The 27,335-nt window shown below is 39.0% G+C and overlaps 1 protein-coding gene across 11 annotated transcripts in view; it reads right to left on the reverse strand.

Moving 5' to 3' along the window:
• PHACTR1 (phosphatase and actin regulator 1) overlaps nucleotides 1-27,335 on the reverse strand; it is a 376,918-nt gene that overhangs the window by 73,960 nt on the left and 275,623 nt on the right. For all 11 annotated transcript variants that reach the window (XM_040546889.1, XM_040546892.1, XM_040546891.1 and 8 more), the window contains 2 exons: nucleotides 7,271-7,351; nucleotides 621-806 (listed from right to left, as the gene is read on the reverse strand). In XM_040546889.1, the coding sequence (XP_040402823.1) occupies nucleotides 621-806; nucleotides 7,271-7,351 (267 nt within the window). The remainder of the gene's footprint in view (nucleotides 1-620; nucleotides 807-7,270; nucleotides 7,352-27,335) is intronic.

Raw genomic sequence — 27,335 nt, forward strand, 5'->3', positions numbered from 1 at the left:
TTCCATTCCAAAGAGGCCGCACACCTGTGCATGATCACGGAAGAATGCTTCTACTAGTCACTTTTCCTCACTTGACCTTCATCCACAACTTCAACATTAAGTAATGCAGGAAGAGGAGTTAACCTAGATGTACAGTATTGCTGTCCCTCTTTATGGGCTGGGGAAGAAGCGTAGAGAGCCTCACCTAGGATTGTGCAGCTGGCTGAGTTAACTACTGGAAGATGTGTGATGTGAATGTCACCCAACACCATGCAGCAGGTAAAGGAAATGACATACCCCAGGGTTTAAAAATGTTATCAGCCCTCTAGAGCTCATTGGCACAGCTGAGAAGTAGCATGACAGTTAGAAATCTACTCTTAAATGTTCACAAAAGTGCAAGGACTTTGCCTGACATGCAAGAGGTTACTTGTGTAGAAGTAGAGTACATAGCAGAAGTACTGCTATGCTGAGACAGTCAAAATTTCTCATGGAGCACCCAGTGATAATCTGTATGCTCCTTCTCCACCAGAAGAACTTGGTCTTTAACAATAGTTTCTCAGGGCTACCCACCAAGGTAAGAGGTCAAAAACCCATTTCAAACTGCTTAAAGTAGCTATGTCATACTGAAAACAAGATGTTACCTGTCCCATCCATGATCTCTGTGGTTGGGAGCACCTCGTATGAGCAGGGTTCCCCAGGTGCAGAACCTGACTCCAGTTCTGCTAGGGCTGGAAGCGATACTTGGCTGGAGCTCAGCACTGGTCCAGAGCCCAGAGGCTGCCCATTCTCCAAAGCTCCTTCGTCATTTGGTATGGAAAGTTCCCCATCTGTTCATATTCGGAGGAAAGCACAATGACAACAGAAGACACAAATGAGATACAGAAAGAATTTGAAGCGAAATCTGCTTTCTCCAATAGCTTGCTTGAGAATGAAGAACCTGAACTAAGTCATTGTACGTACATAGGAGACACAGGATAATGATCAAAACAATATGGTTTTTGTCTCAAAAATACAACTTGTGCTGAGCAATTTTTGGAGATGTCTGAACGATGTTCTGTCCACAACAGTTTCATAGAAGTCTGATGACAGCATTTCATTTGTCTTACAGGGTTATTAAGACTTGGGAAAGATCTGCCAAATAACTGTGTTGATCCTTTGCTTATCCCTAGGCTTCTCATTGTGATCCATGGTCTAAGCTGCATGGTCATCCTCCATCTGATAGGGCCACAGAATTTATTTTCCCTGTCTCTGTTAAAACTGTAAAGTCAGAAAAGAGAATGGACTGGAACTGAAGCTATCAAGCTTTTAAAAAAATAAGAATACAATACGTAATTTATAATATTTTAATAATAATAATAATGAGCATTACTCCCTTCCCTTACAGCATTTTTAGTACTATAAGTAACACAAGCGGAATCACAGAAGTATGTCACTATTTTATATACCAATAAAACTATTATAGTCTCCCAGCATGATCAAGACTATAAGTAAGGGAGAGAACAATTTTTATAGTTGCCTGGTGAAAGGTCTTGATATTGGGATATAGCGGATTCCATTTAGAAAGTCTGTTTTTAAAGTCATTATTAATAACTTCTCCATATGGGCAAAAAATTCTGTAACAGCAATTATTCGTTTCTTTTCTATCAAACACCACTTCACATTAGAAATAATATAGAACAGAAGGGAGGGATCAGATCATTCTTCACGGTTCAACCTGCATGATTTTTATCTCAGAACTTGTTATGCACAGCACTCTGGTACCTGGAGGCAATGACTGCACAGGTATCTCAATTACAACTTTATAAAGTGTTCAGCTCTTATGGTTACGAGTGGAAGCCTGAAAATAAATCCAGAATGTGACCTGTAAGGCAAACAAACAAACAAAAAACAAACAAACAAACAAAAAAACAGCACGCAAATAAAGAGAGCCTAGTTTTCCTATGCTTTCAAGTTATTTTTTAAGTCAAACTCAGGATTTCAGGATCTGGTTCTTGATTTTTGGGCAACTGTGATTAGCCACATTACTGCTCAATGTACCATGCATAAATGTATAGCACTCAAATGAGCACACACTTTCCCCTCACAGGGCTAAGATGTGCAAAACACTTTGGAAAACAATACAGAAAAGACAGAAAAACAAAGTTGCACTTAGGTGTCAGGACACAGCAATTAGCATGTCTGAAAGTACAATAGATGATAAATAATTAATTTTTTATTTTTTTTTCTGTCTTGTAAAGCTTCTGTACAACATGTGAAGATGGTCTCTTCCTTAGTTTGGTATTGTTAGAAATACCAAGGTCTTGACTTTCTTAATTTTATTTATTTATTTATTTATTTATTTATTAAGAACTAGAGAGCTATTACGATACATTGCCACATCACAGTAGACTGAAACCTGACCTGCAGCTTTCAGAGCAATTAACTGAGCTGGCAAAAGGTGGCAACATTAATCAAAACTGAAGGTTTCAGCCAAGTGTTCACAGCATAGCCTCTTTCTAACTGCTGCAGTCATTCAATACAAACCATTTTATTTCCCTAGACAGCAAGGATCAACCAACAGTTCAGCCAGTATTTAAGCTGAATGTTTTTTGACTTAACTGTTTGGGTGGAAATGACATGTATCCCACTACTTGCTCTGCCTCCCTTTTGTAAACACATTCCTTTATATGTGTTTGGGATAGAGGCTGCTGTTGTGTCAGAGACATGGTTTCATGAAAGATCATAATTACTGCTCAGGCAGAATAACTGCTTCTTGAATGAAAGACAGTGACTGTGTCCAGCAATATTCACTAATTTGGTACAGGACTAAATTTGACCATTACTGTGACCAGACAATGAGTATGTATGATAAAACCAGCAATTTATTATTTTTTTTAGGGATATCTACACATTTTTAATGGAGATGCCAATTGTAACATGCTGAGCACCTTGAAATCTTACTATCTTAAATGCACTTTGCATTTATCAAGGTATATTCAGCATGGCTTAAGAAGATAGCATTCAAATCATCTGTTGAAGGTTTACTATTGCAAAAAAGCAAAGCGAGAGAAAATTTTGACTTTTACTTTTTGTCATAATAGCAACGTGACAGCTGTCCTTATTGACAACATAACCTATTTTAATCTTCCCTCTGAAAATTTCTAATCTTCATTTAGGCTCTAAAATTCATCCTCGGATTTGACTGAAATCATCAGACATGACACAGAATCATGACTGAAATATATACACTAAATCTGATCTTGCTTAAAGAAGAACTACATCAGGAACTGCTAAAACACAGTAAACAGATCAAAGAAGGTGATGAAAATCATCATCTGTAGAGTGAAGAATCTCTTAGTGTGAATTAATCCTGGATCAGAGGCATGCTTGACAACCAGACATAAAAGGCAAATTAATTGCTATTTTTAAAGTACTAAAAGCTATTTCGGTTAGCTGACATACAAATGGAAACAATCTTAGTAACGCAGTTATGACATATATATGGATGAACTGATTAGCCTTCAGGAACTGGCTATGAGTTTAATTTTGCACAGTGATAACATATGTAATCTTTTGTTCTCAAACTTGCTAATTCCTTTGCTGCATTTTCTGAGAGCCTGCTGTTACTAAGTGGAGAACAACTTTCCCTAAATGCATGAGCTTTGATACTGCAGGCAGTGTGCTAGTCAGCATGACCTGGATTGGACCAAAGTCAGTAATGTGAACTCTGCAGCAAAAGGAGCACAAGAAGGCTGCTGCTGTGTTAACCAGGATGCTCTGTACACTCGAAGTGATGGAACAAGCAGAACCTCAGAGGAATTTCTCTGATGCACAGGGCTCTAACCCAGATGTTTTGGTTCAGCCTTGCATGTGAAAATAACAGCACAGGGTGAGGGCCCAGAAATACATAGATAATACATTCAAAAGATGTGGACCTTAAGCACAATTTGTACTCATGAACTCATCTGCCATTTCCACTTCTGGGTATTTTTTGAAAATTACTTGCAGCCCAAAGTGCATCATGATAGCTGGTACGGACTGATCCTTTTGTTGTTTCTTTTCTTTGGAGCTCTGCCTACGTTCTCACTGTGTCTTTTGACTCTGAATGCCTTGCAATAGGGAACTTCCTATCTGTTTGATGAATGTAAAGCTCATGTGCTCCTTCCATAGACAAATGGCTGAGCCAAAATGATAAGGAGAATTCTAAATCTTCTGTTATTTTCCATTTTGGGTTCTCTTTGGTACTGGCCTTCTCTCAAGTAAGAATGTCCAGGCAAATATTCTCAATGGAGAAGGCTAGGAAGGGCAAGGCATGTCCATGCCCTTCTCTGCTGTGGCCCCCTTGGGCTAAGTGATGGAAAATCGAGTGCTCTTGTTTGAGGTTTATCACTCAAAAAACATTTTCAAGCCCTGTCAGGGTTTAGGTAACCTGAAATTTTGGTTTTTAAACCCTCATTTTGATTAGATAGACAGTACAAAAATAGAAACGTACAAAAGATGAAGACTGCACATGCTTCCTTTGAGGAACCACTGCATCATCATCTCTGAAGCAAGCAATTACTATGCTCCTGTTCAGAAATTTCTTACTACAGGAAACCTTGTCTATGTTCACATGAATGAAGATGTATCAAAATATTACATGTAGCTTTTAATTCTTTGCCCATAGCACACTGGGCATCTCTGAAGACAGATGCTTTAGTGATGGTTATAGCTTCATATGAGAATCAAAGCTGTTCATCTATGTGTTCGAGCTCTTGGCTCTGCCTGCCTGCAAACTATTAGAACAGCAGGCATCTGACCAGACATTTCTTCAACATACTGTTTTTCTAAAAGTACACAGTATTTGAAAAAAAAATGCAATCTTTGCCCACATTTTCAGAAGATGCAAGTCACACAACCCTTGAAATAGCAGAAACTTATTCATTCATGATTCTGGCCCTTGCCAAGAAGTGAGCTTTTTGCAGTTCAGTCTGGAGTGGTTTCACTTGAACAGTTTAAGTATGGGGGTCACTGAAATGATAAAAGCATTTCTTGTTTCCCAAATATAGCGGCTGGACTGCAGTGATTCTCCCATATGTGAACACTGTGACTTACTGCGCTCTGCTAACTGTCACCTGCTGGACAACACAAAGTCATCTGAAAAGCCAGCAAATCCTGAAGCAAACAGGTCAGAGTGTCATTTTAAATAACAGGCAAACTGGCTAATTCTGTTCTTCTTCAACATAGGTGATAAAACAATACTAAGTGCACTGCAGCTCCAGAATTTCTGTTCTTAGCTCAGTCTATCCATATTATATTTCCTGTTATATGTTCAGATTATTTTAAGAAAGAAAAAGGCAAAATTACCCACTCATGGGCCTGAGTCTTAGGAATGGGAGACTAAGAGATTTAACATTATGACTCCAACTATTGTCTGTACAAGATGCCTCTTGGCACAGAAGATGCTACCATCAAATAAAGCCTTGTGATATGAATACTCTTGGATTACTTTTCCTCTACAAATTTTGTCATACTCATATCCTTACATCACACAAGATCAATGCTACTATACTCGTGTGTAACCACTTTTATCTCTGCCCTGCTTCTTTCAAGGAAGGGCTCCAATTTTTCTTTGCTTCCTGTGTTTACAACTAGCAGGAAATAATGTGGAGATACTGGATTACAAATCTAGCCATGCTGGGTGATAGCTTCCCATTTATTTGCATCTGAAAAATAAAAAAAGTTCAATGTCTGTACTCCTTGTACTGGAAACAGGAAGAAGAAGCCCAAGTTTATTACAAGCTCTTTCTGCTATGAAAAGGTGAAAAATGACTACAAGGAGGAGTGGTTTTTTTTTGTTCTGTTTTTTTGATGAGGACCTTCAGACAGCTTAACATCTACTTTACCAGGCAATATTGAAGATTACAGACTACAGCATTACTTGAAGGGAGAAAGCTGCAGCCTCTTGGAGCAAAGCAGGGAGAATTTCCCTGAGTTTCAAGGTAGAAGGCAGGGTCATGCTGCACAGGAGAGATTTTTCATGGGGATGCTTTAGGTTTGTGTAGGGATAAACAGAGGCTGACTTACAAGCTCCCCAGGGTGCTGAATTGGGAGCTACTTCCTGGCTTCCCCTGGGCTGTGACCCACATGGAGTGACAGACTCAACTGTGCCTCACTGGCCACAGGGATGTCTGCTTCATGGTTGAGTATATGGTCCAAGTCACAGTCCAAAATGTGGAAAACCTGAGACACTGAGAAGGGAAAACCTTTTGCCAGTTGTTGTTTCTACTCTGCAGTTGCATATAGAATGACTCCCAAGACACCACAGTTAAGAGCACAGGCAGTATTAGATCCAAAGGATAAGAAGTATCTAAAATATGCAATGGATAAACACTGTAGAATGTAATCACAAGCAGCACATTGCTTTTGTTTGGGTTAGTAAATTTTTAAATAATCTCTTCTTTCCCAATAAGCTAGACTAAAATAGCATATAGCAGATTTAAGCAGACCAAACCTAATGAGATAGACTGTACCTATAAAATCTCTGAAAATGTTTAGCTTCTACAGACTTATCCAGGTTTTGTACTGGTACTGCTGAAGAATTTTAGACTTTGAATTAATGAGATATCAAAGCACATGCCTAAGTTCTATTGAAATTAAAAGGCAATTTTGCCATACCTTTACATAATTTGCTGAATTCACTGCCTTAGTTATTGACAAGAGAAGCAGCAAAACAAATAAAAGTTGCAGTTAAAGATTGACACATACGCAATAGATGTCAAATGTGTGTTGCATTACCAGTGTAAAATAATGGTGTTTTGCATAAAAAGTACATTACTGACACAACAAATTAATTATCCTGAAAAGGGAATCATTATTATTTTGACATTTGAGCTGTTTCAAGGGAATGTTCTCATCAAGGGAATGTGCTCATCACAGTATCCCAAGCCTTTAAAACATTTCTTTTTTTCCACAACTGTTAATCCCACGGTGACTCAACCAGACAATGATAATAAATGCAGGCACAGACCCATTTCATCTCCCTGTGCTCTGGATGCCTTGCTGTTCTGCAGCAAGTTACTATTGCACACTGCTGAGACTTATATTTCTACTGCTTTACATTTTTGATTAGCTTTCAATTTTATTTGCTAGATAACTACCACATCTATCCAATTGAGAGGGTGTAAAATCAAGAGATGTTTTAGAGACCTTACTCTGTACAGTCTTGCTATTCTGTATGGTATTCCCAGTTCCTAATGTTACAACAATGTAAGATGTGGCCATAAAACAATACGGGATGTCAATTTAATGTTGCAAAAAGAAGAGCACTTACCTTTATCAAAAATTTCCTTCAGCACTCCTCGTTTTATAAGCTCCTCTCTGCTTTGCCTCATTGATATCTTTCTTTCCAAAGCTGTAAGCAAAGGAGATAGGTGAATATTAATAGAAAAGAAGGAAAATGATAATTTTAAAAGGCTTTATTCCTTTTAAAGTGTTTAAAAATGATTTTCTCCTCTTACCATCAGTGACAAATTGTCTTAAAAGGTACTGGCAATCCAAGAATTTGTTTGCTCTTGTTACATGGCTGATTTTGATAGGAATAACTATATAGTGACCTATTTGAGGGAATGTCTGCATTCCTGTTGCTTAATTTGGATACATGACCCAAGCAAGAAATGGAGAATTAGAGACAGCAAAGAAAGAGAAAAAAAATAATGTAGAAGCTGGTGAGAGGAAGGCAAGAAAGAAGGCAATGTGGAAGATCATGGCCAATGAAATACATGGCTGTGGATTGTCCCCAGGCCATGGAAGAGGACCAGCACCTCCACTTCCCCAAAGACAAGGCTGGTTTGCCACTAACTCCAGTAAGAGCAGAGTTAGGCATTTGGGACAGTGCAAAAAAAAAAGCTGTTTAGTGGAGTCTTATCTTCCCTGAAGGGGTGTTTTGCCCAAAAGAGGTACAATGAGGGGTAATCCATGTCAGCCAGTGTAATTTAACATCAGCTCTGAACAACCTGAGTCCTATATTTGTTGCCTGGAGACTGTGGTTGCCAGGGCAGCAAAATGACAGAAATTTCATGTTTGTTCAGTTCAGTAGTAATTAAAACAATGTCCAATTAACCAAAATACCACAAAGGGCATGCATTCAGGCAAATTATTGAAAGACAACAAGCAAGGGGCACAAGAAGCGATGTGCAGGACTGCGTGCGCTCTGCAAGAAACAAGCCTGTGCTTGCCAAAAAACAGGCACTGTCAAGGGTGAATTGCTTCTGCCATATGCTCCCCTATCAGACACAGTGCAGATGCACACAGGCACAAGTGAACTGGGACTTCGCATCTCCAGTCTAACCAAGGCAGATTTAAAGAAAAAGGGGCCCTGAAACACTCTGTCCCTGAAAACATGAGGATGCAATCTTTTCTGGCACTGCTGGCTGTTCACTCTTCCCGGAGGGTCACAATATACTTCATGAATAACTGTGCTTACACTGACACACTGCGCTCATTGCAATTTATTTGCTGTTAGATACAGATAGCTTAGCATGTACACGGCAGCTCTGATTTTAAAAGCATTATTTTCTATAGGATAAATTTGTTTCTCCATTTCTAAAATCAGCTTTGAACATGTATTCTTCAGATCTAAGAAAGCCAGTAGATACCATCAGTAGCTAATAAAACCCCTGCTCTCCCCTGAACATACGCTCTGAGCTTCAGCTCAGAATTAATGGCACTACAAGACCTCATACCCCCAGCAACATGGTATAGTTTTATTTCTGAGGCTCTTAATGTAACAGCCTTTGGAGCTTAAGAGACATGGCATTTTGCGAAGTGCCTTAGCCCCATTTTAAGAAGTGCTTTAGGCACCTCATAGCCTTTCAAAGAAACTTAGATTTCTAATATGCTTTTGAAAAATAAACACCCCAATCATCAGACTGCACAGTCACTTTGTAGACTGGTCCCTCATCTGCCTTTTCCCCACAAGTGGTCTTGTGTTGGTATGGCATTTAAAGCTTCTTCCCCTTCCTCTTTAAGAATAGCTTCCCTTGCTCTCTCCAAAAAAGCCAAAACAAACTACTGCTAACTCGTAAGCTTTCTTCCATGGAACATATCATTAAAATCCCAACTTAAAAGAGTAATTTGGCCTTACTGAACACCTTTTCCAATAATTCTGAGAAACAGTAATTTTCCATGAGTGTAAACAGAGCACAGCACATAGCCTCTGCTGTTCAGTGGGAAATACGGTTGGGTGAACCAGCAGCAAAATAGCAGTTTCTGCTCATAGGCAGCAGCACTCTTCCCTAAACAAAGGCACAGGCAAATTCTGCTGTTTCTGAACTTTACCAGAAATAGCTATGTTACATATCCACATTTTACATATTAATCCAAGCACATGGTTGCAGGCATATAACGATATGCTGTGCACAAGTAGATGGATTTCCAGGTGACATGTTGGCCTTTCATATACCATACACAAATAAGAGAGAATGGCCAACAAAATGTGCTGACCCCATGGGGTGTGCAGATCAAGTCACACAAGTCAACCACTGAGGATTTGACTGTCTACCCATTTTACACAGATACTGGCAACCACCCAGGTTCCCCATCCCACCCTCCTGCCTGGTCAACAGCCAGCTATAAACGGTAGCAGCAGCGTTACTACTGAGTTCATGGTTAGGCAGACATGCCACGTTATGAAAGTAGTGGTAAGAAACACGTTAATACTTCTGGGGGCAGAGTACTAACCAGGGCTAGCTGGATATTCTGCAGAAGCAGAGGAATACCTTCACCCAAACAACTACTAAGCAACATATTCAAATATAGGGCAAGACTTCTCAAAAACAGAGTTTTGTGCAGCCTATCTAATAGTCTATCTGTATTTTTGGAAGACTACAAATATATAGTTTTTTTCAGGTATTCCTTTTTAGTTGTAATCTGTTTCTGTTCCAGAATGGCCAAAAAAAAAAAAATGGAAAGAAAAACAACCCCCCTAAAACAAATCAAACCACTCCAGTTTGAAACTCAGATGAAAACAATTTTTTCAGTATCCAAATCCTTTCAAAGTAGGTACAGGACTTAAAGTATTAATTATTTTCCTACTAAGCCAGTTTAATTAATAAGATATTTAGAGGAAGGGCATGCTGGGCTAAGAGCAGCATTGAATGATAATAACAGATGTTATACTAAAACTATGGAACATGCTGCTTTCCTTTAATACAAATCTTCCTACCAAACAAGTCTTGCACATTTAAACGCGTAAACTGCTATGCTACTGCTGGATCAAGTGAAAAAAATCACAAGCATCTAGATGCAGAACTCATTAGGAACTTACAGCTTGGACAATGAAATGTTTCACTCTGCCTGGATTTCTCTGACAAAGATTGCCAGTTCTTTTACGAAGGATTTTTTTTTCAAGCAGAAAGCTGATACAGAATAAATTCACTCACTCTCTACTGAGAAGGGATCCATTCACAGCAGAGCATAAATAAAAACCCTCTGAATTAATCCTTGATTCATGAGAAACCCATAAATTCTGTGATGGACAAAAATAAAATGTAATTAATATTTAACAAAAGGTGGATTACTTCATTGGCAATTTACCTTGGTGATTAACCTCATTTTGTTCACTTGTACAATCTTCCAGGAGATTAGAAATAATCACTAAGCCCTCTTTACGGGGACTATTTATACCAGAAACCAGTTATCTTAACAAAGTCAGCCACTCTCCAATAAAGACTCAGTTACTAGTTTCTGTAAGTGAGAATGTCTGTATTTCATGATATAAATGCACAGACTTTGTTACAGCTCTCTGCAGTATGCTGTTACTTTTAAGCTCTGATGAAGAAACATCAGTGGGAAATAGTTTTATTAATGTTTCTAAGCTAGTGTTTTTGAACTCTTCCCCCAGAAGCAGCACCCCTCCACTGTTCAAGCAGAGCGCTTCTCTGTGGCAGACCCATTAAGATCAGTAAAGCCTTGACAGGGTCATGAGGATTTCCAGCCCCTCTGTTCTGGAAATTGAGTACAGTTTTGTCTTTATTCCTCTAATAAGCTGTTGTGCTCTGTGATGACAGTGATTGTGGGCCATTCCACCAGCTGAGAAGGTCAGCACACTGCTGCCTTTGTGCCAAGCGCTTCTGCTGCTCCATTAAACAGCCAAACAGACATTTATGTAGTCAGGATGTTTGACCTTTCTGTCCCTCCCATCCTTCCCTCCAAGACCAAGATGAACTCTTCCAACATGCATCTAGATGAGAATAAACTGCTCCCCTTTGCATAACTCATCATGCTGCTGTTGAAAGCAAGGGGTGAGTCCTGCCTTTCTGTTCATTTGACAATCAAAACAAACACATCCGTGCTAGCCAGTTGAATCCTAACCTTGCTTTTTTCTGAGGTTGCCCTTGGCCCTCCTCTTAAAGGGTGTTGGGGGTTGCTTTGCCTTAATTCTTCCTTTCAAAGGCCACTATAATTTTCAAGATCATTTTAGGAAGCAAAGATCATTATAAGAATGAAGGGTAGAGCAGGAGCTTTCTGGTGTGTCAATTATATTTGAGTTCAATAGGTAGAAATTTGGTTTGCTAATATTTCAGTTCTGAATAACTAGAAACAAGTAAACCAATAATTTTGCAGTGTTAAGATAAACAACCATTGATTTCCTTTAGATTTACAAGGCAGGAGAGCTTTCCAGATGTGATGGATTCATAACATGTTACATCATCTTGAAACTCTTCTGACAATTTAGACTCTCTGGATAATCAAATGCAGCAGGATTCACCTGATACAAATTTATACAGTTTGGGCTTCTGCCTCTGAGTTCATTCCCTTATATAGCAAGAGCAATTCTTGGGCATGATTGACCTCAGCCTAATGTAAGCATCTAAAACAGGCTGAACTACACCTTGGAAGTGCCTGTTAGTCTTTGCTGACCACAAAGGAAGCTAAGAGTGAGTAGCTGAGATGAAAATGCATAAAATTAGGGCTGAATCTACTCCTGAAACCAAAACTGACTGAAGAAGAGAGTTTTAAAAAAGGAAATACAGGCACAGATGAAAGTCTCAGACTTGAGGAAAATAGGTGTGTCAGCTTACACAGAGCTCCATTAATTTTGGGATTGTTTCAATATCTGTGACATGACACCCAGAATCACTGCTGTGAGCTTTGGGTTTGACCAGTGTCAAAATATAGGTTGGTTGAAATACTGATTTCATTTGCTTAGTCCTAAATACAATTTTTTCTTGGCAAACATTAATACATCTCTTGGAGCCTGAAGAAAGGCAAAGTATTTTGACAGGTTTCTGAATACCTGAAATTTAAATTTCCTTAGAAACATTTTGGATTTCTGTAGTGTCAGCCTGGGTTTTTCAGTAACAGGATTATCTACAAAATATGACTCAGAGAGATAACTACCTAGAAAGGATTAGGAGCATCTTTTTGTCTGTGTTGTCCGCCTATGACATTTCCTGTTCTGATTGTAGCCTAACATTCCCATTATATGAGATTACAGAATAAGTGAGCAGCAGTAGGGAAAAGATCTGAGGGTATTAAAAGTTAAGCTTGATTTAAAAAACAACAACAACAAACAACAACACTATAAATACCTCTCCAAATCAGGTGCCACTATAATAGTTGACAAAATCAATATCCTTCAGTATGCAAATCATTTGGAAAACTTATGTGGCAGGCGCTACAAGACTAATAAAGCAGGAACAATACCCGGCATTGATATCCCACTGTATGAGTAACTCAGATCACTCTAGAAGCAAAACAGTATCATAATTGTTATTACAGAGGTGGGAAAGGGAGGTACAGACAACTTGAAACAGCTTGGCTCATCACTTACTGGATTATTAGCAAAGAATTAACAGAAGCCATTCTACAGCCAGTGGCCAATGCACTAGGCTATGAAATGATTCTTCTAGACATAAAATTTGTTGATCTAGAATTAAGACAAGTAAAATAACAGGAAAAAGAGGACAAAAGCCAAACCAAAATCTAGTCATTTTATTTTATTTCTAGTATTGGAAAAACAAATGGATTTATCTTAGATTATGAATACTTAAAACACAGAGAAGGTGATATTAGGGCATCTTGCTTCCACTCACATTGAGAATAGCTCAAGGCACTGGTCCGTCTCCTGTAGGAAGCACTGGACTAGGGGCACGGTAAACTTTCATTTGCAACAGGCTAGCCTTTGAACTTACACATTCCTTCGAGAATGCAGGATCAGACCTCAAATCCCTAGTTACTAACCAGAAGGGTTTAAGATGTGTAACAGTCACTGTAACTGGTGGCTACAGATAAAAATTGAATTATCTCTTTTTTACTGATGGAATCTGGTGAAGCAAAGTAAAACTAAGGAAAAGGTGAAATCAGCCTGAAGAAAACTTTGTATTTATACTGATCATTACCGCACATAAAGTAAACTGCGAAAGGACAGACTCAGGATAAAATGGTTGCAAAGCCAAATCTGTAAACACAGAATTTCAGGAGCTAATCAAAATACTGCAAACCATGTTAAGCAAAGATCATGACACAGTAATAGAACTCAGAAATACAATGTACAACCAAGAATTCAGCAAAACCAAGGAAAGACAGAGAAATAAAATTTGAACAACTCCCTCTAACATAATTAACAGGAGGAACTGAACCAAAGAAATCAGAATTCCAATCCAAGAGCAGATGGACTGTAATTTTTTCATATAGAAGGACTGAAAAAAATCAATAAAAGAAGCTGCCTTCCTAGGAGAAGTACTAAATTTTTAGCTAGATCCAAAGAAACCCAGCATAATGGATTTCACAGGCCAAACAGAGCAAGCCTGGCAGAAGATGAATGCATGAAGACAGGAGATAAAACAAGAAATCGTGACAAATATAACAAAAGGTGTATGGTTGGTAAAAAAAATATCAGAGAAAGGAAGTGTAAAGAAAACAAGTCTCTAGAGATCCTAAAGAAAAATAGTACCATCCTCAACTGCCCAGTTAAGAAAGAGTAAAGCAGAACTCCACTGAGTCAATGAAATGTGATATCAATAGTATTTTGGAAAGACATGGATTTCCATCCTCTTTCTATATAATTGTTTTTCTTGTCACATTTGAGAAGTACTGTACAGCAGGCTAGGAAGAAATTCAGAAATCTGACCAGAATATTGAAAAAAAATGAAGAAAAGACATTCCTCCTGTTCTTCCTTATGAACTGTAGTACAGCATTTTCATAAATTCTTAGGTATATAATTATACCTAAATATACCATAAATTCTATACCATAAATTCTTAGGTATATACTAGGTCAAGAACTGGAAAGTTGAACCAGCAAAATTACCTTGCTCTCCACACAACTTAATGAAAAATGATCCTCTGTTGTCTAATTAAAGAAACTTGCAACAAGGTAACAGCATATCTTAGAGTACACTTGACCCACAATTACGGTGTGATTGCAGCACAGAAAGCCATACTCTGGGAAGTCTGACTATATATAGTTTAGGCAACAAAAACAGTAAAGAAGGGGTGGTACTGACTTCTTTAAAGGTTTTCATCCAAGAAAGAAACCTGGCAGGTTTGAAGAGCCCATGTTGAAATCCATACTTCACCCTAATTATCTGAAGATAAATTGAATATGGCTATTACCACACAGTTCTTACTGCAATTAAGCTATGTCCTAAGTGCCAGCAGAAGGCAACTGACACAATGACAGAAGATCCCTCTGCCTTTTCAGATGGATAACAAGTGAATGAAATAATACCTTTATTTCTTCTTTAATATCTTTATCGATGATCTGGATGAGGGGATTGAGTGCACCCTCAGTAAGTTTGCAGACGACACCAAGTTAGGTGTATGTGTCAATCTGCTCGAGGGTAGGAAGGCTCTGCAGGAGGATCTGGATAGGCTGAACTGATGGGCTGAGGCCAACTCCATGAAGTTCAACAAGGCCAAGTGCCGGGTCCTGCACCTGGGGCGTAACAACCGCAAGCAGCGCTACAGGCTGGGAGATGAGTGGCTGGAAAGCTGCCTGGCAGAGAAGGACCTGGGAGTATTGGTTGATAGTCGGCTGAATATGAGCCAGCAGTGTGCTCAGGCGGCCAAGAAGGCCAACAGCATTCTGGCTTGGATCAGAAACAGTGTGGCCAGCAGGGCTAGGGAAGTGATTGTCCCCCTGTACTCGGCTCTGGTGAGGCCGCACCTCGAGTACTATGTTCAGTTTTGGGCCCCTTGCTACAAGAAGGACGTCGAAGTGCTCGAGCATGTCCAAAGAAGGGCTACGAAGCTGGTGAGGAGTCTGGAGAACAAGTCTTACGAGGAGTGGCTGAGGGAGCTGGGATTGTTTACCGTGGAGAAGAGGAGTCTCAGGGGTAACCTTATCACTCTCTGCAGGCACCTTAGAGGAGGCTGTAGCGAGGTGGGGGTTGGTCTATTCTCCCATGTGCCCGGTGATAGGACGAGGGGGAATGGGCTAAAGTTGCACCAGGGGAGGTTTAGGTTGGATATTAGAAAAAACTTCTTTACCGAAAGGGTTGTTAGGCATTGGAATAGTGGTTGAGTCACCATCCCTGGAAGTCTTTAAAAGACATTTAGATGTAGCCCTTAGTGATATGGTTTAGTGAAGGACTTGTTAGTGTTAGGTCATAGTTTGGACTAGGTGATCTTGGAGGTCTCTTCCAACCTAGATGATTCTGTGGTTCTGTGATTCTGTGAAATGATGGTTTCTCCTGCAGGCTTCTGCCCTACAACATGCAGAAGTTGTACAGTCAACTAAACACTAAGAACATGGGTTTTACTCAGCAAACTTTTGCAACCAGGTAAGAACAATGATGCCATGTGAAATTACTATAACAAACGAAATTTGTAGGAACACCAGCAGTGGCTACATAGCCCAAAGAACAGCTGCTTTTTCTAAGTGACTCAACTTGCTTTAGGCATCTTCCAGTCTCAGATTTCTGTACATACAAGAAACAAGAACTATGCTAAAGGCTAATCAGTGAACAGCTGGGTGAGATTTCTGCAGCGTGCTTCCTTTACCCTGACAAGATGATACCTAGACAGACAATACTGCAGTAAGGATCTGCAGTATCATCTGCAATGGCAGAAATACCTATGTGCAGTGTTCAGGTATATGAAAGTTCAAGACACCTTCCTCAAAGCAAAAACCAAAGCATTCACATGGTGGGCATCGCTTGAATAATATGACGACTCATGCAACTCTCTGCAGATGAACAGAATTCTCTCCAGAACAGTTTACACATGGGATATAAATAACCAGGCAAGCCGCTGCTTTTGGATTTGCTCCTCATCACACAACACATCCAGATGGCATAATACAGAGCACAGTTTACAGAAACAAGTCTAGCAGATGTCAGGAAACTGGATTCTACAGTTTAGAGGGTGAGGGAGTCAGTTTTCTTGGTACAGAAAAAATGGGGAAAAATATCAAGATAAAACCAAAACAATGTCAGAAGAATGATAGGAAGGGAGGATGATTTGCCTGGACTGACCCCTAGGAGATAACAACCGAATTACTGGCCAATATTTGGTCCCTTTGTTTGCCAGCTGGGAGCATCACACTGCTGACAGAAAAGATAGCTGCACTCAGTAAGGCAAGCAGCACAACTCTTCCTATAGTAAAAGCAAACTGCTGTGCAGCTTGTTTTACTGTTTGGGTTTACCTTCCACCTGTAACTTTACAAATTGCCTGATACCCACAGCCAGACAGAAGTATTAGAACAGTACACTACTCCCTAGTGAAATCTTTCGCTACAGTGGAGACAGCTTGACCTGCTGGATGCTTCTATTTCACCTGACAGGGATTTGGATTAATTTAAAAATAATCTGCACACTGAGATAAAACAATACCCCAAAGTGTTTATTTACACATACAACACTGTTGCGGTAAATTGCAGTTTAGGAAAAAATTCTTCTATTTATGTTGGAATGATTAGTACAATGCAGCCTCTCAAACAGAAACATGAAGCAGATGGATAGTTGTATATCTGTGTCCACATGTACATCTATTTAAAATAAATGTTATGAAACATAGCTTGCAACTAAGAAATACCTACTTAAATCCAAAGTTGGCTTAGCACTTTTTTGAGAGAGAAGCTGTTAGGATATCAAATACTTCTTGGAGACTATTACTACTTTTTTACACTGATAAAATCTCAACTAAGCAATCATAAATTAAAAATGTTTGTTATGAGAAAGAACTAGCATCATTCCTTTGACACAGAGCTCTGTTAGAAGCCAAACAGGAAATCATTCATTTAAGACTTGATTATAGGGATGACTGAATCACAGAGCAACAGACATTTCCTCCAAAACATAAAAATTTCTGAATTGCTTCTGTCACATCATCCAGCAATTATCTTTGGATGATATTTCCAGCTCATGCAACGGCACTAGTCCATCAGTACATAACAGTCTTAATGCTGAAATAAAACAAAAGTATTTTTAACACCAGTCTCTTATCACTTGTAATAGTGAAGTGTACTTTCTGTTTTGGAAACAGAAAGTAGTTCAAGTTACAGTAATGGCATGTATTTGCAGTTTCAGTATACTTTCTGGATTTAGTCTTGGTCTGATTGTTTGCTGTTTGGGCTGAAAAGATAACTTTCCCAGATGGACGGAAACTTTCCACAATGCAAGACAGTCCTCTGGAAATAACAGAACAAAAAAAGGAGTAGATTGGGATCTCAAATACAGTGACATGGCTCTAGAATAGCTTCATGAGAATTTGCATGCACCATCCTGCCTAGTAATATGAATTGTTACATTATTTCAATAGGAGTTAATATATTTAAAATCCATCAATGATAAAAAGGTTTTATTTTCCTCTCTAGCAAATACATCGCTGAAGTTATCTGAGAAAATATGGCTTTTTTACACTTAGTATTTTATATCATTTTAGTGATATTTTTTGTGTGTAAAAACATAGTTATGATTCTTGTTTGGGATGGGGAGCCAGTATTGAAGATACCAAAAATTTAGAAAATAATGTTTTTGAAGTGAAGTATCTATATAAGAAGCAAACTTGGAGAAAGATAGGCAGGAAGGACAATGAAGTGAAAGAGATATGGTAATAGCCTAGACATTTCTTACAGTGTAATAACATGATAAAGGTAGATAACATTACATAAAATAAAAATAGAATTGCAGTTTGATATCTCATCATTGCAGTCTGTCCTGACCACCCATAGCTTAACAAAGTTTATCTGTTAAAAATGTAGAAAATCAAACACAAAATTGCTAGATTCATATAAGACCTAAGGTTAAAGGCAACACACCAGAAGGATAAGGCTGCAATAAAGATGCCAAATACTTTTTGCATCAGTGCTAACCCTGAAGAACTTCAGCAGACTTGCAGAGTGAAACACTTCTTTACAAGGAGCTGTGAAAGTCTCTCCAAGTGAAGTGTCACTTGGAGAACTTTTAAAAGAGATCAATAAAATGAAGAATAATAAACTGCCAAGAACAGCAGTGTTCCTCAGGAAATCAAATATAAACTAGTAAGCATGGCATATAACCTAGATAAGATGGAAAAGTGGGAGGTGGCAAATAGAAGGTTGTTATTTTTAAGAGGCCAAAAGTCACCTAAGAATTACAGGCCAGTGAGCCTGGTTTTCATACCACCAGTCTAGGAAACACTATACAGGATAAACCTAGAAATAGGAGACCTAGAATAGAATAGAGATGGGAGAAAAATCATCCTGGGTTTGAGGTGGGAAGTTCATAGAAGTCAATGAATGAAGATGCTCTGTTCTAGAGTGCTTCTAGAATTCCATAAACCATTTGTTATGGCCATTGAAACACTAAAAATTGCATGAGGTAAGAGTAAGCATCCTCCAGTGGTTTAAAAACATTTAGAAAGTGAGGAGGAATGTCCCGTGCACAACCTAGAGGGATGTGGTAGGACCTGCTCTCTTCTTCACAAAGATACATTGTAGAAAGGGCAGCAACAGGGAGAAGACGAAATTTTTGCTGACTGTGGTCAAATGAAATCTGACTGGAAAGAGCTACAAAATACAACATCGATAAAAGCAAAGGCATTTGGGAAAAGGCTGCCCTAACTGTACCCACACAATAACACCTAAATTTGTCGTGCCCACTCAGAAATGGAAACTGTAGAGAATTCTCTAAGAGATCATCTTTTTCTTAATGCTTGGGACAGTAAAAATGAACAAATAAAAAAAACAAACAGGAATCAAAAGCTAGGAATTATTAAGAAATAAATAGTCTCTCTGTGCTAGTGTACTAGTCTACAGCTAATGCACGTCTGGTTATTCATCTCCAAAAAGATATAGCAGAACTAAAAAAGTTGTGGAAAGAAAGGGAGAAGATTCATTAAAGGAATAGGGTATCTTGTACAGGAGTAAAGAGTAATGGTGAAACTGTATTTTTTGTCATCTCTTCTATTATACCAACTCCCCGGTACCCTGACATTCACAAAAGTACATGGTAACAGTTGCTTTGGCTGTGCTCTACCTGAACCAGATACTTCCCTTGAAGGAGAAACTGAGGCACAAACTGGCATCGGTACAAATATTTTACACGGTTTTGTCATGGTTTTGACTGAGATAATTTTCTTTGTAGAGGCTCATATAATGCTGTGTTTTGGATTTTCAGTAAAAACAGTGGTAATAACACAGTGATGTTTTTAGTAGTTGCATAGCAGCGTTTATATAGAGTCAAGGATTTTTTGCTTCTCACACTGTCCTGCCAGCGGGGAGTCTGAGGGTGCACAAGTAAGGGGAAGAAGAAGGAAGAAGGAAGGGGACAGAAGCAAGACAGCTGACCCAGACCAGCCAAAGGGATATTCCATACCATGTAGAGTCATGCTCAGCACTAAAAGCTGGGGTAAAGAAGGAAGAGGGAAAGATGTTCAGAGTGATAGTGTTTGTCTCCCCAGTAAAGCATTACGTGTGATGAGCCCTGCTTTCCTGGAAGTGGCTGAACACAGGCCTGCTGAGGGGAAGTAATGAATAAATTCCTTAGTTTGCTTTGCTTGTGCACACAGCTTTTTGCTTTAAACTGTCCTTTTCACAACCCATGAGTTCTCTCACTCTTACCTTTCTGATTCTCTCCCCATCCCACCTGGGGAGAGTGAACAAGCAGCTGGGTGGTGCTAAGGTGCCACCCAGGTTAAACCTCAACAACTCCCTGGTGGGAGCTACACCAGACATGACTCCCTTGGCCCTCCAAAGCATCCCTGGAGGCCATGTACTCTTCTGGATCCACTGATAAGCAGAAAATCATCACAGAAGGCCTTTTGCTTTGGTGTGACCTTTGGCAGCAGCATGAGCTCCTGCTCTTATGCAGCATGGTCATGAAACATTGCTTCAGATCTGGAGCTGCAGCAACACAGAGATGTAAGTCAGTCTGCACCTGTCCTTGGGAGCATGGCCCATGCTAGAGCAAACACCATTTGAGCAAACTGCCAATTTCTTTGCCGTGGGAAATGGGCAGCTGATGGGGAATATAACAGAGGTCTATAACATCACAAATACCTATTCACTCACTCATAGAATGTAAGAAATAATGTAAGAAATAAAGAGTACCCAGCAAAATGATCACGGTTTCTCTGAGAAAAAAAAAAGCAGGGGAGGGTGGGGGGGGGGTGGGGAAAGGTGCATTTATGCACAATGTCTTTTTTCCCTTGTGGAATTACCTGCAAAGTTATTCCCATTAAGGACAAAATTGTAATTTGGTTCAAATGACACAAAACAATGCAGGTTAAATCCAGGAGGCCCTTAGATCTGGTGGTCTGAATGCAACTTTTGGCTTACGAATGTCTAAGTTCTGGAATCTGATTTGGTGTGTGATAGGACAGATAACTACATACTTTCCCTGCTTCTTGTGTATTTTTTTACTGAATATAACTGTTGACTGAAAAAAAAAGATACTGTGCTACACAGACTGGTTTAATCTACTGCATTTGTCCTCAAGTATATTTTTCTTTAAAGGATATGTTGAATGAATCAGAAGAATACACCCTTGATCCCAACACACAAAATTATACAGTGTATTCAATTATCTAACAGTTTGGAAATGTGAAAAGGCATCTAATTTGCCTTTGAAAGCAACTTGAATTTTATCTCCTTACCATGCCTGTCAGGGGATTTTTCTTGCATGATTAAATCAGACCTGTTAAGTAACACAGACTTCAACATACTGGCATCCAGAATTACAAAAACTGATTCAGCTTTCATTTTCTGTGTAGTGTTAGTTGTAAAAATAGTACGCTAGCTACTGTATCAGGTTTAGGACACATTTCCATCGTGGGCCTTGCAGGCTTCACAATTTTTATTCATTAATTCCTGAGAACGCTGGGCCAGGATTTATTTTTTGACTTTTCTTTCAGATGTAGGAAACAGACCTGTGTGCTGCATTTCATGTTGGACAAATCTTAATTATTATTGATTGCTTTCTGACACTGCAGTATGTGAAGTGCCAATGGAATGCAAAACTGAAATCTGAAATTCTGCCCGGGGTAGAACAACCTGAGTGTAGATGAGTTTTGTTAACAAAGAGACTAAAGTCAAACTGTTCTGCAGGGTTTGACTAATGCTTCATAGAAGAGCTACAGAGAGGCTGTAAATTACTGTTCCATGTACAATTTCAAGTTTGATGAACGCTGATACTACCTTGAAACATCTTTTCGAAGACTACTGAAATGCCATTATGTGGTTATAAATACATTAATTAAAATATTTAAGAAGTAGCTTCAAAAATCAGATATAAGTGAAGAAATAATACAATATGATTAAATCTACCTAGATATTCTTCTATTCCTACTTCATCCCATTTTTCTTCTTCTGTTTTTTTTTTTTTATATATATCAGGAAGCTTGGGATGATTTATTTTTGTAAAAGTTCACTTATTTCTGTTGCATAATAGCAATAGATGTCAGTCTATTTCTGCCATCATAATTAGTTGCTGTGGAAATATCACAGATTATTAGAATTGCAAATGAGTAATAAGCAGCAGGAAAAGATGACATTGATAATCTGCAAATATTGCAAGATTACTCAAAACTAGTTAACTATAAGACTTGAATTTGGCATAGTAAAGTGCAGGATCACAGAATATGGGGTGGTGCACATTTCAGATGAATGCACTATGTAGAAACATGACAGTTACATGAAATGGCATCTTAAATTCAGCTTAATGCTAAAGGAAGAGTTATCATACAGCCCATGTATCTTTTGATTTTGTTACATGTAATTTTGCTTAAGGTCCTTAAAAAAGTCACTTATAGTTTCACCTTTATTACTATGAGGTAAAACAAAATAGCAGTAGTACATAAAATCAGTGGGTGTTATCCTGAACCAATATTCCTTGGCAGATAAATTAAGGGGAAACAGGTGTTCAAGTGTCTGCATGAAAAGTGGCTAGAATTATCCCCTTGACATAGTTCTTTAAAAGGCAAGTATCACACTGCACCTTTCAGTAGAGACTAATAAACCTCTCTCAGGGAGGAAGGACAAAGCAGACAAAAATAAAATTCCTGATGTACTATTTTACAACAGAAATCCTTTGCATTTCATTCTATTTTGCTGTAGGGCTGGCTGGCTGGCACTACAATGTGCACCTTAACTGTGTAATGAAAATTGCCCAAATGATCATGTGTAATGATGCTGTCTTCTTACAGCAACCTTATTAAATGTTTGCCTTTTCTGCCTCAGTAGCATGAAGCAATTGACCTACATTTAAAAAAAAAAAAAAAATCTCCAAATTATGCGTTTATGAAGAAACGAACTATTTGAAGCTTGTCTGAGCTAAGTAGTGAGCTAAATACTCTCTTACACATTGCTGTTTAAATCTAAGTTGCTGAATTCTGAAACAAGTAAGGAAAGTGAGAAGCATTAAGGGAAAGTGAGAAGTATCGGTTTGCAAAGGAAGATTTCTTCCCCTCTCTGAGCGTAGCCAAGTGAATGATATCAGAATTACATTCCCAAGATTCCCGTTCCTCAGAATATTAGTGGATTTATACTGATATTGTCCAAACACTGAGTGTTTTTAGTGCCAACAAATCTTCTGAGTTGAAAGATACTCGAATGGAGGGATCTTTGGTTTGTACAAGTATAGTTGAAATAGTATACCCCATTCTGACCCACCACGATTTTTGGAAAGGAGCTCACATCAGCTACTTAACATTGCAAAAAAAAGAAAAAATACTCACCTGTTGTCTTACCCGCATATTGCATCTTTTTAAGACACTGCTGCTGATAGCAGTGCTGGTAGCCTGATAATTAGGCTAATTTGATGTGAATCCTCTTGCTTTTAAACTGATCTTGTTTGTATGTGTTAAATGGTTCTACTTAGCAAGTAATTAAATAAAAAACTGAAAATGCATCTGGTTTACAAATTTTCTCTTCTGTGCTGGTCAGCCTAGACACTGCTCATCTCCCATCCTCCTATAAAGGCTGGATAGGATGTACAGCATCTACCTTTTACTTCTGCATGCTGAAAAAAACCATGATGTACAGGTGCATACTACAACGTTACACATTAATACAGCTCTGAGAAATGAAGAAAAAAATTCAAACTTAACGGAGAACTTTTTATACCTCCTACTCCATTAAAAATTATAGCTCTCCTACTGTTACATAGCAGTAGAGAAAATTCTAGTACAGTCCTGTGTCCAGCCTTGGGATCTCTGGTACCAGAAAGACATGGGCTGGTGCAGATCCAGCAGTGGCCTACTGTGATGGCTGAACATGATGTGCAAAGTTGGCCCAAGGGAGCTGGGTCTGCTTAGCCTTGAAAAGAGATGGCTGAAGAAGGACCTGAAGGCCGTCTGTCAGTCTGTAATGTGTGGCCATAGCAGAGACAGCTGGCCTCTTCCTGGAGCTACATGGTGAAAGACAAGATGCCATGGGCAAGATGCAGCAAGGGAAATTCTGATCTGATACAATGAAAAAAAGTCTTCATAATGAATGTAGTCAAATGTGGGAACTGGCTTCCCAAAGTGGTAGAGGAGTCTCTGTCCCTTGTAATATTTACAACTTCAGTGAGAAACCTAATATAACTCAAGATTTGTTTGTATGCATTATGACATCTAACTTTTTTTTTTTTAATCCTCCTCTGGCACAGCTTGAGATGATTTCCTCTCATCCTATTACTTGTCACCTGTGAAAAGCCCAAGACCTTCCTTTGCTACAACCTCCTTTCAGGCAGTTGTAGAGAGTGATGAGGTCTCCCCTCAGCCTCCTCTTCAGACTAAACAGCCCCAGTTCCCTCAGGCAGTCCTCAAAAAGTCACGCTTTCTAGACCCTTCATGAGTTTTGCTGCTCTCCTTTGCACATGCTCAAGCAACTCAATGTTCTTCTTGTAGCGTAGTCTACTACTCTTGAGTGAGTAGTAGAACAAAACTGAATGCAATACTTGAGGTGTGGTCTCACCAGTGCTGTGTACTGTGCACAATCACCTCCCCGGTCCTGCTGGCCGCTGTATTTCTGATACAAGCCAGGATGCCATTGGCCTTCTTGGCCACCTGGGCATGATGCTGCCTCATGTTCACCCAGCTGTCGACCAGCACCCCTAGCTCCTTTTTTGTCAGGCAGCTTTCCAGCTGCTTTTCCCCAACCCTATATCACTGCATGGGGTTGTTATGACACAAGTGCAGTACCTGCCTCTTACCCTTGTTGAATGTCAAACAATTTGATGCAGCCCATTAATCTAGCTTATCCAGATCCCTCTGCAGAACTTTCCTACCCTCAAGTAGATCAACACTTGCGCCTAACTTGGTATCATCTGCAAACTTACTGAGGGTGCATTCGATCCCCTCATCCAGACCACTGATAAAAATGTTAAACAAATCTGGTCCCAGTACTGAGCCCCAGGGAACACCACTGGTGACTGGCCACCAACTGGATTTAACTCTGTTCACCGACTCTTTGGGCCCAGTCATCCAGCCAGTTATTCACCCAGCCAACTGTACACCTGTCCAAGTCATGAGCAGCCAGTCGCTCCAGGAGAAGGCTGTGGGAAAGAGTGTCAAATGCTTTACTAAAAAAACAGATCAACAGACAACATCTATAGGCTTCCCATCACCTACTTAGCAGGTCATCTTGTCATAAGAGGAGATCAAGTTAGTCAGGAAGGATCCGCCTTCCATAAACCCATGCTGTCTTCTTCTGATCACTCAATCAAATGCACTCAATTTAAGACCACTTAATAAGTATGAGACTCAAGCTACTACTTTAGCAATAAAGGAAATCACGCAGCAGAACAGGCAGTTTGATAGGGAAGTTACAAAATCATCAGTGCAAATTTTCAAGACCAACACTGATAAACACATGGTGTGAGCAACAAATGCTTAGCATGGCTGGGGACAGGAAACAACTCCTTTAAGGATCTTTTATCTGCAGTTATCAACTGGCTTCTGAAAATGGATACAACTACTATGTCTCATTGATCTAATCTGTGAGATGACACAAATGTGTAATTTTCATGGACTCAAGTAGCAGTTTCCTGAATTTCTTACCGCAGCAATTGAGAAGTAACATCTTATGCACTGAAATCTCCTAGAACGGGTGAGACTTGGTGCAATCCTGATCCTGTAAGCAGTTAACTAGGATCATGCCAGTTATTCTTATGTGTGAGCTATTTCTTTGTCAGAAGAGAGAACCTTCTCTAAGAACTGCAGGAACTTCGGTAGTGAGTTCTCCCCACACTGACTTCTCCTTTGCATTGTAATTTCCTACTGGATTTCGTGTATTAAAATATGTGTTTTTTTTTTTTTTTTTAGTTTTTCTTTTGAACTATTTTGCAATATTATTTACCCCAGCAAGCCTCAGAGTTGCCACTGTATGAAAACATATTTGCATTATGCAGCTGTACAGTGCAGCCGCATTTTGATGTTATGTCTCAGAATGGTGGTCACCGCAAGTTTGAAGAACAATTGCTTGAGATACTAGTCTAGATACTTCTGGGTCAATGGACGTGTCCATGTATTTTGCAAATTTTAAACTCAGAAGTTTAAATGATTCCTTTCCTAATTACAGATATCTCTAACACAATTGATTACTCACTGAGGTTACAACTTAAAAAGGAGAAGACTTCAGTCCCTCTTAACAAATTAGGCACCCTTACATGACTGGACAAGGAAAGCAGGCAAGGAAGCATAGAGACTTTCTAAATAAAAAACAACTGGGGACATATTATTTCACCTTCTCTAAATTAAATGCAAAGGTTTGTTGGACTTTAGGGAAAGGTTCAGGAAAACTTTATTTTACTAGAAAGAGCACACCTCTTTGTATTGTAAGTGATGTGGATTAGCAGGAGCTTACTATGAACTTGGGTCTCTATCCTGGAATACTTCTTCAGATGCCTCTCCCATTGACAACTATTGAAGCTTTGAAAGCCCAGAGATTTGCAAGTGCAGCTCCCTAGACTAAGTAAGCTAACTTTTTCTTGGTGTTGTTCTCCCAAACCCTTCAGATAAAATTGCTGTCTTTAAGAAGTACTTTAAGAAATGCTCAAGAACATCAGACCTTTAGGGATTCTCTCTTGCTTTTGGGGTGGAATTTTTTTGCTGGAAAGTAGCACGTAGTTGTCAATTTTTTTCCTGTTTCTTTGTTTATTTAATTGGTACTAATTGAGAATAAATGAGATGTCAATGCTGTAGTACTTACAAGCTTTAAATATTCTAGCTTGGCCAAACAGTCCAGATATGCCCATGAATATGGGCACCATTTCCAAACTGCTTTGTGGTATCTGACAATTTATAAAACTATGCAAACTGACAAAAATCCCAGAAATACATGATTAGCCATGAAGGAGAATGAAAACTTAAAAAAATCCCCCCAAAACACACAACTAAAGACACAGGAAAAGGTAGAAAATGTAAAATAGATTTTTCTTTCCTTGGGATTCAGATGACATATAGGCTTTTGAAGGCTGTATATGAGAGAAAGCCAAGGGCTAACTAAACACATCAGAGGAAATGAATATATGAAACCCTGAGCAGCTACTGGCTGGGTTCTTCTTGCAAGCATCTCTTGTGTAATGCTTAAGGAACAAAACCCTGCAGGACTTAAATTCTGCTTAGCATTATCTTGAATATTTTGGAGATCAAATTGCCTTTTATCTTGTTTTTTAGATATCAAGGTGGAGTCAGGCAGGTGTGACTGTTCAGTATCACTTAGGAAAATATTCAGCCAGTATTATGTATGGAGTTGAATGAGGCATATTCACAACAGGCTTATTGCCTTGTAAAAGAACAGGAGATAATTAAATAATTATGATTTTGTATTTGCACAAAATTATTTAATGGCACTGTATTTATATAGTCAATGGATAGATATGGACATGCCAGCTGGCTTTCCTCCATCTCAACGTATTATAGTCAGCTCTGGCTTTTTTTTCAAGAGTAAAAATAAAAGCACTATTTAGGTAACTAATTACTACAATCA

This window comes from Cygnus olor, chromosome 2 (genome assembly GCF_009769625.2).
Source record: "Cygnus olor isolate bCygOlo1 chromosome 2, bCygOlo1.pri.v2, whole genome shotgun sequence".
Lineage (NCBI taxonomy): Eukaryota > Metazoa > Chordata > Aves > Anseriformes > Anatidae > Cygnus > Cygnus olor.